Raw genomic sequence first — 18623 nt, forward strand, 5'->3', positions numbered from 1 at the left:
ACACCACTACGAAAGATCCCGCGTGCTGCAGCTAAGACCCGACGCAGTCAAATAAATTCTTTAAAAAAATTTTTTAAAGAGTACAGTTTTGTAATGTTAAGTATATTCACAGTTTTGTGCAACAGGTATTTTTCATCCTGCAAAACTAAAACTCTCATTGAACAAGTCCCCATTTCCTCCTCCCTCTAGCTCCTGGCAACCACCGTTCTACTTTCTGTTTCTATGAACTTTACTACTTTAGATGCCTCATATACATGGAACCATATGTGACTGGCTTAATTCAACTAGCATAATGTGCTCCGGATTCATCCATGTTGCAGCATGGGACAGGATTTCCTTTTTCTTTTTTTTTTTTCTTGGCTGTGCCACATACCATGCAGGATCTTAGTTCCCCAGCCAGGGATCGAACATGTGCCCTTGGCAGTGAAAGCACAGAGTCCTAACCACAGGACCTCCTGGGAATTCTCAGGATTCCCCTCCTTTTTTTTTTTTTAAATTAATTTATTTATTTTGGCTGTGTTGGGTCTTCGTTTCTGCACGAGGGCTTTCTCTAGTTGCAGCAAGCGGGGGCCACTCCTCATCGTGGTGCACGGGTCTCTCACTATCGCGGCCTCTCCCGTTGCAGAGCACAAGCTCCAGACGCGCAGGCTCAGTAGCGGTGGCTCACGGGCCCAGCCGCCCCGCGGCATGTGGGATCTTCCCAGACCAGGGCTCGAACCCGTGTCCCCTGCATTAGCAGGCAGACTCTCAACCACAGTGCCACCAGGGAAGCCCTCCCCTCCTTTTTAAGGATGAATAATATTCCAGTGTGTGTGTGTGTGTGTGTGTGTGTGTGTGTGTGACAGTCACATTTTGTTAATCTATTCATCTATCGATGGACACTTGGGTTGCTTCCACTTCTGGGCCACTGTGAATAATGCTGCTATGGACATGGGTATACAAATACAGAAATGCTTTTAAAGGGATGCAGAAGTTAAGAGTTTGAAAAAGTTTGCTGCGGAGATTTGGGGAAATAAATGTGTGGAACAAAGAAGCAAGTCATGCCTAACAATGACAGAAAAAGTCATTAGTCATGGATCGTTCATGTGTTAGGAACAGAAGCCACTCAAACTAGATCAAAAAAAGAGGAACTTATTATGAGAACACAGGGGTGTCTCATGGTACCTGAGATGGGGCCTCAGGAAATACTGGATGCAGAAACTGGAGTTAATCAAAGTTCTTCTCTTTATCTCTACAGAACCCATATTTATTCTGTCAACAGCAGGCACCACCGCTCTAGGCCTTAATGATACAACTGTAAAATAAAATAGGCTTTACACTGGGGAAGATGAGTAATAAACAAGAAATTCCAAAGTTTATAAATTGTATGAAGGAAAAAGCAAATGCTGTAGGAAAGAATATAATGGAGGGGGCGGTGAGGGGGTGCCCAACTTCGCCATTGTTGATCATTGATCACTTCTCTGAGGAAATGACACTGAAGCCACAACCTGAAGGATAAGGAAGTATCAGCCACATGAAATTCCAGGCAGAGGGAAGGGAGTGCTAAGGAAGTAAGAGAAGGCCATGAGCCTGGAGGAGGGTGATCAAGGTGGAAATAACAGCTGGAAAAGAGAGGTGTGTAATGGTGGGCATGACCACATGGAAACTTGTTGACCATGGAATGGAGTTTGGATTTCTTTTCTAACACAATGGGAATCCATTGAGGAGTTTTAGGCTAGGGAGTGATATCAGTTGATTTATATTTCTACAAGATCCTTCTGGAGTTCAGGTGGAGAGTGGATTGGAGAGGGAGAAGGGGGGTGGGTGAGACCGGGTGGGATTCCTGCAGACGATGGTTTAGAGCAAGGTGGAGACAGGAGAGGTGGAGAGAAGGCAGGGTCAAGACATACTTGGGGCACATGAATGTTCATAGGAGCACTCTTCATAATAGCCAAAAGGTGGAAATGGTCCAAAAGCCTAGCAACTGATGGATGGATAAACAAATACGGTATATCCATATGGTAGAATATTATTCAGCCATAAAAAGGATTGAAGTCCTGATATGATGTGGATAAATGTTAAAAAACATTATGCTGAATATAAGAAGCCAGTCACAAAAGGCCACATATTATATGATTCCATGCATATGAAAGTCCAGAATAGGAAGATTTATAGAGACAGAAAGTGGATCAGTGGTTGCCTAGGGCTAGGGGGAGAGAATGACAGGAAGAGAGGAGACAACTGTGGGGATTCTTTTTGGGATGATGAAAATATTCTAAAATTGACTGTGATGATGGTTGCATATATCTGGGAATATACTAAAAGCCATTGGATTGTACACTTTAAATGCGTGAGTTATATGGTATGTGAATTATATTGCAATAAAGCTGTTTGAAAAAAAAGACCCATATTGGGAGGCAAGCCGACAGGACCTGACTCTGGTTTGGAAAAGGAGAAGCCTCTCGTCTCTATTTGCTCTGTGCCTTTGTTTCATTTCCCTTCCTCTCCACGCACAAGGAGAAAAGGGGCTGTTCTAGGGCTTACACTCCATTCCATCCAGCCCAGCTCCCGGACTAGAAATCTCTGTCACCCCATTTCAGATCCCCTGGACGGAGACTCATTTGTCCAGCATGGGTCAGTGGCCGGGAAGCAGAGCTGCCTAGTCCATACAGCCAGGCCCACCCCTTAGCAGGGCTGCGTGGGATGAGCAGTTCCCATCCTCAGAGGTCACAGGAGACTATTTCAGATGCCTCAGGCAGAACGAGCATAGAATGCTCACCTCCGATGTGCCACATCCAGTGTCAACTGCTTTCATATTCCTAATGCCACTTAATCTCTTATCTACACTGTGTGAAAGTTTGTGCTGACTGAAAGAAAGCAGTTTCCATCGGGCTCAACTCGTGGTATATGCACGATGTCGAATCAAGGCCACCACTGGTAAAATCATCTACCCAAGGGTAGGAAGAGGCATCCTTGAAATGGGGTTGCTGGCCACAGAGGTTGGTTTCCGGAGGGCGGTGTCTTCAGGTCACCAAAACACAGGGCTCAGAGTCCCTCCTGGTGAGTGAGCTGTGCTGGCCAACAGAGAGATATTTCTGAAAAACGCTTTAGAACCCATCTGATGGGAAGAGAATCTGTTACAAAAACTATTTGGTTCTTATATAGTAATCTGTGAATTGCCTGTTTAAAAATCCTTCCTGGTCTTTATGAAAGCTGATTGTACACTTTAGAAAGAACGATGGCTAATGCCTGAGGCTGAAGGTGGGGAGCGAGACACAGGGAAAATCCATATTCTTCAACTTCATCAGTGTGGAGTAGGCAGAATCAAAATCCAAACCACATTTTCCAAAAAGATTTTTCCTCTTAATTCTGAAATCCATGTGTGTTATATGAGAAATCTAATCCGTATGTTTCTTACTCATTTACACTTAACTCATCAAAGTGTTTCCTCTGAAGAATTATTTGATGTCCAAGAACACTTAAGAGATTTTTTTTCTTTTCAACAAGGCTTTGTTCTTAGAAATAAAGAAGCTGCTGAATTTGTATATGCAAAGAATCAATGAACTCGAACCCCAGAAATGTTCAACTTTGTTTCACGCAGGTTCTCTATTCAGGAAAAACAACTTTAGGAATGAGTTATTTCTCTTTTAAATTTTTTAAGGCGGGGTGGGGGGCCCTCCAAATGGATGCTTGGATTATCATGCCAAAATGATTTCCTCTTCAGCTGTTCATAGGCACCATTAGATAGATGAAGCCCATCTTCTTAAGGCACTCTGAAGTGGTCTTCGACTTTTTAGTTAGAAGAGGCTGCATCTAATTTTGATCCTTCCCTCATAATATGTGGCAAAATCTGCCCAGAGGAGGATGTATCCTTCTGAGATTCCCAGCATGTGTGCTAGAAAGAACAAAGCTCTTGATGAATGAGGTGCCATGGAACCATCGGGCTTGACCACCACCTAAGCCATCATCAGGATGGCCTGATAACCTCTCTCATGCCCTGCATGCCAAAATTTCTTCCTTAGTTTGCCAAGATTTATCTTTAGCCTTCATTCATATCACATTTATCGTATATCTCTTAGCATAGCTGTGTCCTGGGACTGGGAGGAAGCAGAAGGCACTGCTATCCTGCTTATGAGACGGTCATCATTTCACTGGGAGACAAAACAACACAAGTGAGAAGTTTATCTGGAGTGTGCTTGGTGGGTATTCCAAGAAAGGAAGGATGCTCATGGACGGACTGAGCAGGAAAAGCGTCCCAGAGCAGGTGGGCCCTTCAGTCCAGGAACAGCAGCCTGAGTATGGACGTGGCCATACCCGGACGAAGAAACAAGGCCCCCTGGGCTGGCGTCAGTTGGACGTTCCTTCAAATTGATGAGCTAAAAATATTTGCTTGATGTGTATCTGGAAGAGAGACTGAGGACTCACTGTAGAGTGTGTCCAGGACCAAGAGGGGCAGGGCTCATGGCCTCTATCGCCTCTGCAATTCCACTCCACCCAAATTCGCCCACCCCACCCAGCAAGCCCAAAGCCGTGCAGTCAGTTACCTGGTCACCCGCTCAGTGACCTTCAGTTGTAACTTCTCATGTCCCCTGGGAGTCTTACCACCCAACCAAAGTGCTCTTTCTGTGTTCTAGTAAATATAAATTGCTTCATCTCATTCCATTTCTAATGAGGTTTTAGCCCCCTGTGGTCTTTTCTGGGACAACTGCCTGGCTGGGATGATGTGAGAAATAGGCAAATACTTGGCTCGGTGCCTAGAGAAAAGGAACAGGCTAAAGAAGAGAAAATGGTGTCTAGGGACACTGCATTTGTCTATTTCCTCCTATGTTCCAGGCCAGTGCTTGGTGTCTTACAGGCACACACTCAGCTATTCTCTGTAACAGCACTGCAAGGCAGGTGTTGTGATCCCATTCAATGGATGAAGGAGCTACATAGAGGCTAACACACTTGCCCATAGGCAGCTAATAAGGAGTGGAGCTTGGATAGAGATGCAACACAGGGTTAGGATGGACTGCAGGGGAGTGGAGCTTAGAGTCAGGGAGAGCAATGAGGAACCACGAGAAAGCTGGCTACGAGGGAGGGGCAGTGAGCTGGAAACGGGGCATATGAGAGAGAACCACAGGCAAAGAAAGAACAGGCTTTCGTGACTCTGCCACCTGCGAGGGTCAGGAGTAATGTTGGAAGAAGAGGAAAAGAAGTTTCTGGTCCTGAGAAAGCATTTGGTGACACTGAAACCTGGATGTCAAGTCGGGGCATGGGTTTGAAGGGAAAGATGCTGACTCTGTTGTGTCTGAGATTCTGGAAGGGCTGCAGTCTAGGCTCCTGGTCCTTGCTGGAGAGCGGTCGGTGCTGGGTCAGAGGACTAGCCTTGTGTTGAGGTACTGAAGGTCATAGATGGGACCTCCAGGCAAGGAAGCAGAGCGGTCCACTGGACACTGGACCTTTGGGACCACCATCCCGTGTCTCTCACAATACAATACCACTGCGGTGGGGCCTCTGCTGCCTCTGAGGTAGAGCATGGGAGGACAGAAGGGATGTTTTCGGTTGTTCCAGTGACTGGACGAGGCCACCCGTCTTCAATAGGCATACAGGGTATACGGGGACACAAGATGTCCTACCATGCACGAGGCGGTTCTGCACAACTTATATGGACTGGTAAATAGATTTTTCACCTAAATGAATATCCAGTGCAATATTTAGAAATCAAGAGGAATCCAGAGTAATTTTTTGGTCTCTGAGCTTAGAATGTAACTACAGTTTCCATATATACATATACCTTTTGTGCCATTTAAATGTATCCTCAGTTTCACAAGAATGAAAATAAAAAATTGTACTTTGTTTTGCTGGCACTTGACTGAGTTGTTCCATTTCAGAAAATCACATCTCTGATGGCCACCTGGTTGCTAGAATTTGAGTTACTTCTCTGCATTAATAGTGATCCCATTAAAGGTGATTCTGCATATGTATTCAAGCATCTGATTATTTTGTCTTCAAGTACTCATGTCTCGCCATAAGTTGAAATACATTTTTTTCCCTGTAGATTCTTTTCTTTTATCCTTCACATTATAGTTCGGTCATTATATTGATTTTTTTACATTATGCATATAGATGAGTTATTTTATCTGTAACTTTCATTTCAGGAGAGTGAAGAAGGTGTTACAAATTAGTTGTTATAAGGCAGGGTTGGGACTAATGGAGTTAAGAACTACTGGTTCTAAACTAGCACCATCCTATAGAAATATAATACAAGCCACAAATTAAATTCTAAGTTTTCTAGCAGCTATCTTAAAAACATTAAAAGTACGGAATATTATGCAGCCTTCAAAAGGAAAGAAATCACGTCACATCCTACAACATGGGTGAACCTTAAGGACATTATGCTAAGTGAGATAAGCCAGTCACAAAAAGACAAATACTATATGATTCCACTTATTTGAGGTATCTAAAGTAGTCAGATTCTTAGAAACAGAAAGTAGAATGGTGGTTGTCAAGGATTAGGGGGGAGAAGGAAAAGGAGAGTTGTTGTCTAATGGATATGGAGTTACAGATTTGCCAGATGAAAAAGTTCTGGAGAGCTGTATTTGTGAATGTAATTAACACACTGAACTGTACACTTAAAAACAGTTAAGATGATAAACGTGTGTCATGTGTTATGTGTTTTTTACCAAAATTTAAAAAAAATAAAAGGAGAAAGTAAAATTAATTTTTATATTATGTATTTATTTAACCCAGTATATTCCAAAATGCTATTATTTCAACATACAACTGAAATATCAACTTCAATGAATCAACAGAACAAGTATCAATGAGATATTTTATGTTCTTTTTCTCATTCAAAGTCTTTGAAATCTGTGTGTACTTTGTACCTATAGCACCTATCAAGCCAGACTAGCCACATTTCTAGCACTCAATAGCCACATGTGGTTAGTTGTTACCATACTGGATGGCAAAGTCCTAGATAATAGCTAACACTTGTTGAGCAAACCTTAAGTGCCAGGTACTGCTGTTAATGCTTCCCGTGGAATGACTAATTTAATCATCATAACGGCCCTATGAGACAGACACAATTATTGTCCCCGTTACATGTGAGGAAACTGAAGCTCAGAAAGTTTGAGTCGCTGGCCTGAGGTCACACACCACTGTGACCCCGAGCAGAAAGCTGAACGCGGGCATTCTGGTTCCAGAGCCCTGACTTTATTTTTATTTTTTTGGCTGCGTTGGGTCTTTGTTGCTGCGTGCGGGCTTTCTCTAGTTGAGGCGAGCAGGGGCTACTCTGATGCAGTGGCTTCTCTTGTTGAAGAGCATGGGCTCTAGGCGCACGGGCTTCAGTAGCTGTGGAGCGTGCGCTCAGTAGCTGTGGCTCGCGGGCTCTAGAGCGCAGGCTCAGTAGTTGTGGGCACGGGCTTAGTTGCTCCGCAGCATGTGGGATCTTCCCAGACCAGGGCTCGAACCTGTGTCCCCTGCATTGGCAGGTGGATTCTTAACCACTGAGCCACCAGGGAAGCCCCCAGAGCCCTGCCTTAACCACTGTGCTACGGGTGCCTTTGTAAAACTTTTCCCCTCAGACTCCTTTTCCAGCCACTGGGAGTCTGCACAGCCCTGGCAGGGCTTCAGGTAGCAGGAACCTGGCTGGCCCACCAGGTAGGCTCGTTTTCGCAGCCGTTCCTGAGGAGCATGGCCGAGGCGCTGGCCAGCCCTTCTGAGAAGCAGAAAGAAACCTGTGCTTGCTTCACGACCCCTGCAACCTTCTCTATTCTTCTCTGTATTCCCATTAGGAGAAGTGGTGCGTCTGGCAGAGAAAGACAAATATCATATGATATCACTTACATGTGGAATCTAAAATATGATACAACGAACTTATTTACAAAACAGAAACAGACTCACAGACATAGAAAACAAACTTACGGTTACCATAGGGAAAAGGTGGGTAAGGATAAATTAGGAGTTAGGGATTAATAGACACACACTATATAAAATAGAAAACAACAACAACAAAGGTCCTACTGTATAGCCAGGGAACTATAGCCAATATCTTGTAATAAATTAATATGGAATAGAGTATGAAAAAGAACATATATATATGAGAAACTAAATCACTTTGCTGTACACCAGAAACTAACACAACATTGTAAATCAACTATACTTCAACAAAAAAAAAAAAAAAGAAGAAGTGGGTCTGGGCAAAGACAAAACACAGATGGGGCAGAAAGACTGTCCCAACTCATGCATCTGATAAAAACTTGCTACCAGGACCTTGCTGGTGAACTATCTGCATTCCAATAACTTTTTCTCCTAGGTTGTCCTTAATAAGATAGATTTCTTCATTTCCTGGGACTCCCTCAAGATTATACTGACAACTTCCCCATTAATTACCAAACTATGCCCCATCACAAAATGATTACATTTGCTTCCTACCTAAACACCTCCCCTCATTGATGAAAAGTCTCATTTAAACTAATATGCTTTTAACTTGCTTCATTTCAACACCTCCATCGCGGCTACTAATGAGCTGACTCCTTGCCCAGCTGGTCCCTCCGCCCTTCCTTGTGTTCTGTTCCAAGACCAATTTAGATCTGTCGGAACAGGAAAGGGGAGGGCTGGCCCTTTGAAACATAGGCTTGGCTGGAGCCTTCTCGAGGGATGAGGACACACGACCTTGAGCCTGAGCCCCCCACAAAAGTGAGACTCCACTTGCAGCTTCCAGAAACACGAAAATTGCCTAAGAGTGCAGCCACTGAAGTAAAACGGCCTCCCAGTTTCGACTGAGCAGCTTAATGAGTCAGGTAATTATACCCAGATTCCCTTCACAGGGGCCTCTTAATTATTATTTAATAAAGAGATGATTCCAGGCTGTAACCCGCGAGGCTGGCAGCATTATAAGCATCTCCCTGGAGAAGTGCCTCGCCTCAGACGTGGTCCTCCTCTGGCAGGGAGACGGGGTGCTTTGAAAGGACCTCTCATCCTTGCTTTTGAGAATATCATGTGCCAAGCAACTCCTCTTCCTGGCACTGTCTTCTCTGGGGTGTCAGATGGGTCCCTTCACCGGAGTGCTGTGAATCAGGTCAGTCTGTTCCTCTGAGTAACCCTGATCTCATTCTGCTGGCAGCAGGCAGTAGCCTGAGGCCCTGCTGCCTTCCAAAGTCTGCCCACTCATGTGGACAGGAAGAGCTCCCCTAGTTCGCACTGTAAGCCAGGTTTGATTCTAGGTGCTCTCAATACCTGTCTCCTTAAATGTTCACATGGGCCACTTGATATATATGTCCCCACCCCATTTTACAGATAAGGAAACTGAGACTCACTGGATTGCCCAAGGTCATACAACTAATGGAACTGGGAGAGCTGGGATTTGAACCTTCGTCTATATTATTCCAGAGCATAGGGGCTTAACTCCTGTACCATACTGCTAGGTGTTAGCCGGCCAGGAAGAAAATTATTTGGTCCATGTTTTCTTTGGTAGATTATCAGAGAACTTTGGTAGATTATCTAAGGACATCCATTTTCATCAATATTGATGGTACATCATGCTCTTGGTCCTTAACCAGGGACATGTACAGTAATCATGGTTTCCCCTTCCCCGTCCCAGCAGTATTCATTAGATCAGGGATGGACCTATCATCCTGGCCAGACCAGTAGGAGTTCTTCCCTGGAAATTTTCAAATTGGAATTGAAGAAAAGAGGGGCCTTACCCACTCTAGTGGTACCAGCAACTAGGTAGATATGAGCTCCAAGGGACCAGGGGTCATCGTCCAGGCTTGTGGAAAAAGGCAAAGACAATGTTGACAATACACAGAGAAAGAGAAAAAATTCTAATGGTATTCAAGCCCCTGATTCAAATATCTGGGACACAACAGGTCTATTTCCCACAATTCAGCTCTGTAAATCAATACATTTCCCCCTTTTGTCCCAAATAGTCCTACTAAAGTTTCTATCACTTGTAATAAAACTGCTCGAATACGCCATGCTCTGGAATTTGGTCTGCTAAGGACAATGGGGCGCCTCCTAAGGGTTTTAATGTGTAGGGCAGAGAGGCAGCTGTGCCATAGTAGAGAGGAAGGGGATGCTGTGAGCAGGAAGACGGCGAGGAACCTCTTGCAGTGTGGGCAGCAATGGTCCCACGGAGAGATGTTGAGAGCCAGAACCAAGGCGACTGGGGATGGGGTCAAGAGATACTTAGTTGTTATAAGTTTTTAGATTTGATGATTGATTAAAATTGGGAAGATGATATTGGAGATGCCCAAGATGATTCTTAAGTGGATGGTGATGCCATTAGCTGAACAGGAAACACAGGAGACACATTGTACTCAGGGGAGGTGAGTGGTGAAGCAATAGGTAATAAGCTTGACCATGGAGAGTTGACTGGTGTCCAGCTGCATGTGGCTCCTTTAAGAGGCATGATATGTTCTGGCACCATGACAAAGGTGTGCTCTGGCAATCACCTGCTGGTCACAGCCTCAGTCCTGACTTGTTCATGCTAACCTGTGCCTCACACTCCTTTCTATCCTGCTCTCAGCTCCCAGTCACCAAGTGGTGTTATTTTTGTCCTTACATCACCTTCCAGATTTGTCAGAACTGGTATTGTCTTCCTGATAGAACTTTGGCTCCTTTCCATGGGATTCTGTGTTTCCTGCCACTCAGTTGAATTGAGCTGCCTTGGATAACTCCCCCGCTGGAGTGGTGGAGAAGGATGGCTAGCACTGTTAAAAACAAACATAGGAATCATGCTGCAGGAAACTGACTCCAGCCAATTTGCCTCCTTATAATTATTAGGCTTTTTGTGCAGGATATCTATAGCTTACCATTGTTAAAGGGAGCTGAGGATTATAGATCTCCTCTACCACGACTGTCCAACTAAGGGGTTGGTTGCATTGGGTAGGTTGCATTGAAAGCAAGACCCAGACCAAATTCTGCTATGCATACAAATATTTACTAATAAGCAGGCACTACAAACATGCACAATCTTTTTTCCTAAGTTTGCTCTCTGTCTGACACAAACCTTGTATAAAGAGACAATGTTCTAGTGGCAGAATTCATCTGAGCTACCAGTCAGAATCAGGCAACAGCCTCATCTGTTAAGTGAGGCACAGAGATTAGGTGGAATCTTAGGCATTGCGAGCCATTACGAAGGGTGTAAGCCCTTGAGCTTGCAAAATTCTTACACTCTGTTCCTGTAACCATGGAGAGCCCATATTGTATTTCTAGCTATCCACCATAGCTTTTTCACCATTCATTTAAACAATGAAAATTATTTCTAAACAATTATACAAATGAACAAACTCTGTAGTGAGGATGGAAGGTAAAGATTGCTGAAACTCTACCCAGAAATAAACCCACGCATATACGGCCAACTAGTTTTTGACAAGGAGGCTAAGAAGACTCAGTGGGGAAAGGATAGTCTCTCCAATAAATGGTGATGGGAAAACTGGATCATCACATGCAAAAGAATGAAATTGGATCCCTATCTTACACCACTCACAAAAACTAACTCAAAGTGGATTAAAGACTTAAATGCAAGACCCTAAACTATGAAATTGCTAGAGGAAAGCATAGGGGGAAAGCCCCTGACATTGGTCTGGGCAAAGATTTTTTGGGGGGATATGACAATAAAAGCACTAGCAACAAAAGCAAAAACAACCAAGTGAGACTATATCAGACTAAAAAGTTTTTTCACGAAAAAGGGAAAAATCATCAAACTACAAAGGAAAACAGGAGAAAATATTTGCAAACCAAATATGGAACAGGAGACAATATTTGCAAACTGTCTGTCTGATAAGGCGTTAATATCCAAAATATAGAAAGAATTCATACAACTCAATAACGAAAAAACAAACAATCCAATTTAAAAATGGGCAAAGGACTTTTGCCCATTAGACATTTTTCCAAAGAAGACACACAAATTAAAAATAGAACTACCATATGATCCAGGAACCTTCCTTCTGGGTATATATCCAAAGAAAATGAAAACTCCAACTCAAAGAGATATTTGCGCCCCCATGTTCATTGCAACATCATTTACAATAGCCAAGACGTGGAAACAACCTAAGTGTCCATATAAAGTGACTATATAAAGAAGATGTGTATATATATCATGTATATGATATATATATATGATATACAGTATATATATGATATATATGATATACAAACATATATATATATATCATATATATATATACAAACATTATTTACCCATAAAAAAGAAGGAAATCCTGCCTTTGCAACAACATGGATGGACCTTGAGGACATTATGCTAAGTGAAATAAGTCAGATACAGAAAGACATATTTTATGTTCTCACTTATATGAGGAATCTAAAAAAGTCAAACTCATACAAATAGAGAATAGAATGATGGTTGCCAAGGGCCAGGGGTGGGGAAGGTAAGAGGTGTTGGTCAAAGGTACAAACTCCCAGCAATAAGATGAATAAATTCGGGGGATCCAATGTACAGCATGGTGACTATAATTAACCATATCATATTATATATTTGAAAGTTGTTAATCGAGCAGATTTAAAATTTTATCACCCCAAAAAGACAATGGTAATTATGTGAGGGGGCTAAGGTGTTAACTAACTTTATTGTAGTAATCATTTTGTAATATATACATGTATCAAATCATCACATTGTACACCTTATACTTACATATATTATAAGTCAGTAATATCTCAATAAAGCTGGAAAGAAAAAAAGATGGCCAAAGCTCTTGTAGAAGGTACCTCCGGAGTGTGACATCCAGTTAGCATCTATCAAAGCTTAGAAACACTCTGGAATGTGTATTCCTGAGCAGGGCACTTCAGATGTTAACAAATTGCTCCTAGGATGTAGATTAAAAGTAACAGATCCAAAAAAATTAAGTAACAGATACTTCTCTCTGTCTAGGCTGAACTATTTGAAACTAAATTGTATGCAATATAATTCATGCCATGTACTCACCTCAGAACCTTTGGAGAAGTATTCTCTGCATACAATGTCTTCACCCCCTTCTCACCCATTTGCCTGGGTAACGTCTTATTCAATCTTCAAGATTTAGAATGGCTGTCACCTCCTCCAGGAAGACTTCCCTGATCCTCCACCACACCCACCAAGGCAAAGTTGAGTGACTCTCACGTCTCCTGTAGCATCTGTGCTAACTTTTCATCATTGGGAATCAACTGGTCTTTTCCCTTTCACTTGACTGTAATCCCCAGTCCTTTTATCCCTAGTAGCAAGCAGAATACCTGGCCATTAGCACAAACTCAATTTGTTTGTAAAATTGAATTTAACTCAAACAAGAAAACAATTTTGTTTTTCTGTCTCATTGCTTCCCAGCCATGTATTGGAAAAGGAATCACCAGTGATCATTTGTTGGCCAAAGATAGATAACTGATGAGAAGGAAATGAAGGAGACGTGGCCCTGGATAGACCATAAGTATGAGAATAATTTGGAAGTGACCAAATGTAGAACCATTTTTAGTTTGTTTTTTCCTTTAAACGCTCCAAGTCTTCACTGAGTTTGCACTCAGGGTGGGCTCTGGAGCTGGAGTAGTGGCAAGTATCTTCTGTACTGGCTGATCTCTGATATTTACCCTGAAGAGAAGAAAGCAACCAGGAACCTTACTCACTTGATGCTTCCCTAGTGGAGAGGAGGCTGGTAAGTTGCTGTCTGTCAGACAGAAAGCCCATCAGGAGGCTGCTGACCCCATTTTGTCCAAATACACAGACTTGGACTTGACATTTGCCAAAGTGCAGCTAAACAAATGGTGGTAAAATGATGCCCCACCTACTCAGCCCACATCAAAGTGGCTACATGTGGTTTTCAACGGTAGAAAATAGACTCAGTAGGAATACTGAGATACGGCCCGTTTATTCCTTATAGGGACTCTATTCCCTCGCAGCTGTAGACCTGTGATTTTAAATAAGACCAAGTCTGTATCTCATTGGATATTTTGTCTCATTTAAATAGTGAAGATGGCGTGGAATTCATGCATTCAAAATAGGTAAAGTTTACACTTTGGGATTATATGGAAAATACTGTGAGCAAACGACTACTATCCCCAGAGGCCCCAGGAAAGGAACTGGAGGCTGGGGAGAGTCAGGATTCCTGTCTCTCTTCTGCACCCACAGCCTCAACTTTCTCTCCACCTCAACCCCCTTATCCCAAAACAACACAAAGTCTTACCAGAATCAGCATTCTGGGCGGGAAAACAATGCAGGACAATTCTATAACACAGAGTGGAAAACCATGGTGCTGAGAAGTAGACTGGGCAGCAGCCACCTAGGGTACCCGGCCTGCTTTCAGGTAGAGCTGGATGGGTATGCATGGCCTGAGGCTGGTCATTCTTCCTTGTGGGAAACAAGGGATCCTCTGAGGAGCTCTTGGATAAAAGCTCTTTACATGAAAGTCATTCCGTGAATGAAATCTGGTGTGTCTGTGTTCTTTGCTCTGGTAAGTAGCAAAAATTGTCAGAGATAATAATTAAAGGCCCCCGAGCCCTCATCTGAAATTCAGGATTTCTCAGATTTTAGAAAGGTAACTCAGTAGCTGACACCTCAGGAAATGATCACATGAACATTTCTGCAGCAAATGTATGACTATTCATTCCTTTGTGAAGCTGCAAAGACAACAAAGAGCTCAGGTCAATCTGGGTCAAGTCAGAATGATGAAAAGCTTTCGGTATTCAGAGCTGTCTGAATCAAAATGTTTGAATAAGAGATCATGGACCTGTAATAACATTTTCCTGAAGGGCTTAGCTGTCTTGAGAAGAGAGACTCTGATTTCCACTACCCCATTTAGGGAGCCACGTAGCAGCACACAGCTTCAGGCTCAGAATCCTGACATCCCTCAGGTGAATCAGTGGCAACTCCCTCCCTGCTGCATTTCCTTCCCAGGGATTTTAAGACTCTGCGTGTGTCTTTTCATTTTATCTTTCTTTCTGCATTGTGCTTAAGGCAGCGTTGGCTTCACTGCTCCCGTGGATACCCACAAAGTGAGGCAAGCCAGGATAATGGTTAAGGGCTAAGACCTTATAGTCAGAAGGAGCTTGGTTTAAATCCTACCTCTGACACCTTTTAGCTGTTTGTTGGATACTAGGAGGCTGCTTGATCTCTCTGAACCTCAGCTTATTCAGCTATAAACCCACTTGCAGAGCTGTTATAAGAATTAAATGAGGCTTTAAGATTGCTGACATTTATGGAATGCTTGCTCTGTACCAAGCACATATTAAGAGTTCTACATGAAGGGTTATTCTATAAAACAGATACCATCCTTTTTTTTTTTTTTTTTTTTGCGGTACGCGTGCCTCTCACTGTTGTGGCTCTCCCGTTGCGGAGCACAGGCTCCGGATGCGCAGGCTCAGCGGCCACGGCTCACAGGCCCAGCCACTCCGCGGCATGTGGGATCTTCCCAGACCGGGGCATCAGCAGGCAGACTCTCAACCACTGCACCACCAGGCAAGTCCCCATCCTTATTTTATAGATGAGGAAACTGAGCCTTGGAAAGCTGGACTAACTGGGCCATATTGCTATCAAATGGAGAAGCTGGCATTCAACGCTGAGTCGTCTAACCCCTGGTACTCTCAACCACTCTGCTATAATGGCTCATTAGATGGTCGGCAAAATGTTTTGCACGGTTCCTGAAACAGAGTGAACTCTCAAAGTATGATAAGTATGACATCATAGTAATGATGATGATGTTAAAGGAGGGCTGACTTTAAGCTGAATCTAGAGGCGGACCATTGAGTGACTTGGTTGTCATTGTCAACAATTACCCATGTGGTGCTCCTGACTTGACAGCCTAGGGATAACCCCCCAGAGCTCTGTCAACATCCTTTTTAAGTAGAGTCTCACATATACCTGGCTCAGGGATTTTTAAAATGTTATCAATCTGTCTTCCATGCCCTCTAGTATAGCACTAGTGTCTTAGGTCAGGTTCCTTGGGAAACAGACTCACAGGCAGAAAATTGATTGGCAAGCGCTCTAGGGATCAATGACTATGGGGAATGAAGGCTGAAGGACTGAGCAGAGAGAAGAATTGCACTGCAATGCAGTCCCAACCAAGACCTCAGTCTATCCCACCCAGAGCACTGGGGCTCAGATGGTCTATGGTGGGCAGAAATCTAAGATAGCCCCAAGATTCCTGCCCTCTGGTGTACATGCCTTGTGCAATTCCTTTACCTTGAGTGCAGGCAGAAGCTGTGAATATGATAGACTATCACGCCCATGGTTAAGCTACTCATCAATTGACTTGGAGTTAATAAACAGGGAGATTATCTGGGTGGGCCTGACCTAATCAGATGAGGCCATAAGTGGATCTGAGCCCTTCCAAGCATGAGAGGGAATATGGGAAGGGCCACATAGCAGGAAATAACAGAAAGGCCCTAGGAAACTGAGAAGGGTCCCTGGTTGAGAGTCAGCCAGGAAATGGGAGAGCAGTCCTAGAGCCACAAGGAACTGAGTTCTGCCGACTCCTGATTGAACTTGGAAGAAGACCCCCAAGCCTCAGATGAGATCCCCAAGCTCTGGCTGGCACCTTGTGTTCAGCCTGGTGAGACGTGAGCAGGAGATCCAGTTGTGCTGTGCTTTGACTTCTGACCTGTGAGATGATAAAGGGGTGTGGTTTTTGCTTTATTTTTTTAATTAAACTTTTTATTTTGAGATAATTGTACATTCATGTGCAGTTGTAAGAAACAGTACAGAGAGATCCTTTGTATCCTTTACCCAGTTTCTCCCAAGGGTAACACCTTACAAAGCTGTGGTATGAGATCACAACCAGAATATTGACATTGAGACAGTCAAGACACAGAGCAATACCATCACTACATCCTGTAGTCCTTTTATAGTCAGGCCCCCTTGCCTCCTGCATCTCCTTTCCCCATTTATCTTCGACTCTCAGCAATCACTAATCCATTCTACATTTCTGTAATTTTGTCATTTCAAGAATGTTATGTAAATGTAGTAATATAATATGTAACATTTTGGAATTGGCTTTTCACTCAGCATGACTCCTTGGAGATTCATCCAACTTGTTGTGTGTATCAATGGTTCATTCATTTTTACTGCTGTGAAGTATTCCATGATATGAATGTACCACAGTGTGTTTAGCCGTTCACCTGTTGAAGGACATCTCGGTTGTTTACAGTTTGGTGCTGCTACCAGAAAAGCTGCTTTGAACATTCGTGTACAGCCTTTTGTTTGAACGTGTTTCCATTTCTCTGCAAAAATTTCTCTGGGCTTGAAACTCTGGGTCATACGATAGTTGTATTTTTAGTTATTTGAGAAACTGCCAAACTTTTCCAAAGTGGCTATACCATTTTACCTTCCCACCAGCAATGTATAAGTGATCAGGTTTAATGCCGTCACTATGTTTTATTTTAGACTTTCTGAAAGATGTATAGTGATAACTCATTGTGGTTTTAATTTACATTTCCCTAATGGCTAGTGATGTTGAGCATCTTTTCACACACTTATTTGCCATCTCTATATCCTCTTCAGCAAAATGTTCCTTCACGCCTTTTCCCCCAAATCTAATTGGTTTTCTTTTATTAGTTACTGTTGAATTTTGAGAGATCTTTATGTATTCTAGATGCTATTCCTTTGTCAGAAGTATGGTTTGCAAATTTATCGTCTCACTGTCTGAAGGTTGTCTTTTCATTCTCATAACAGGATACTTACAAAACAAATTTTAAAATTTAGATGAAACTCAATTTTTTTTCTTTTATAAATCATGCTTCTGGTTGCAAATCTAAGAACTCTTTGCTTAGCCTTGGATCCCAAAGATTTTTTTCTGATATTTTCTTTTCTAAAAGTTTCATAGTTTTACATTTTACATTTAAGCCCATGATCCTTTTAAGTTAATTTTTTTTTTTTTGAAGTAGATTTGCTTGGCTCTGAGTGTTTTAGTAATTTTATTTTATTTATTTTTGCTGTGTTGGGTCTTTGTTTCTGTGTGAGGGCTTTCTCTAGTTGTGGCAAGCGGGGGCCACCCTTCATTGCAGTGCGCGGGCCTCTCACTATCGTGGCCTCTCTTGTTGCGGAGCACAGGCTCCAGACGCGCAGGCTCAGTAGTTGTGGCTCACGGGCCTAGTTGCTCCGTGGCATTTGGGATCCTCCCAGACCAGGGCTCGAACCCGTGTCCCCTGCATTGGCAGGCAGATTCTCAACCACTGCGCCACCAGGGAAGCCCTAAGTTAATTTTTTAATAAGATGTGAAATTTAAGTCAAGGTTCATTGAAAAAGCTAGCCTTCCTCCATTGAACTGCTTTTGTACTTTTGTAAAAAATCAGTTGGGCATATTTGTGTTAATGTGTTTCTGGATTCTCTATTCTGTTCCATCGGTTTATGTGTCTATCACTCTGTAAACATCACAGCTCTGTCTTCAAATCAGGTAGATTGATTCCTTCCATTGTATAACTCTTTTACAAAACGATGTTAGCTATTCTGGTTCATCTGCGCTTGCATATAAATTTTATTTATTTTTATTTTATTTATTTATTTTTGGCTGCATTGAGTCTTCGTTGCTGTGCATGGGCTTTCTCTAGTTGAAGTGAGTGGGGGCTACTCTTTGTTGCAGTGTGCGGGCTTCTCATTGCGGTGACTTCTCTTGTGGAGCGTGGGCTCTAGGCGTGCCGGCTTTAGTAGCTGCAGCACGCTGGCTCAGTAGTTGTGGCTTGTG

The 18623-nt window shown here is 43.0% G+C and overlaps 1 protein-coding gene across 4 annotated transcripts in view; it reads right to left on the reverse strand.

Moving 5' to 3' along the window:
• Positions 1-6678: 6678 nt before the first annotated feature.
• Positions 6679-18623, reverse strand: part of LOC308630195 (uncharacterized protein) — a 62885-nt gene continuing 50940 nt past the window's right edge. Inside the window, exons 3-5 of one of the 4 annotated variants that reach the window (XM_081258670.1) lie at positions 12908-13172; positions 10531-10673; positions 6679-7768 (exon numbers count right to left, since the gene is read on the reverse strand). In XM_081258670.1, coding sequence (XP_081114796.1) covers positions 7590-7768; positions 10531-10673; positions 12908-12966 — 381 coding nt within the window. In that variant the 5' untranslated portion in view covers positions 12967-13172 and the 3' untranslated portion in view covers positions 6679-7589. The other 3 variants (XM_081258671.1, XR_014017779.1, XR_014017780.1) reach the window with 3 other exon arrangements.

This window comes from Mesoplodon bidens (assembly GCF_964165515.1).
Source record: "Mesoplodon bidens genome assembly, chromosome: 16".
NCBI classification, from domain to species: domain Eukaryota; kingdom Metazoa; phylum Chordata; class Mammalia; order Artiodactyla; family Ziphiidae; genus Mesoplodon; species Mesoplodon bidens.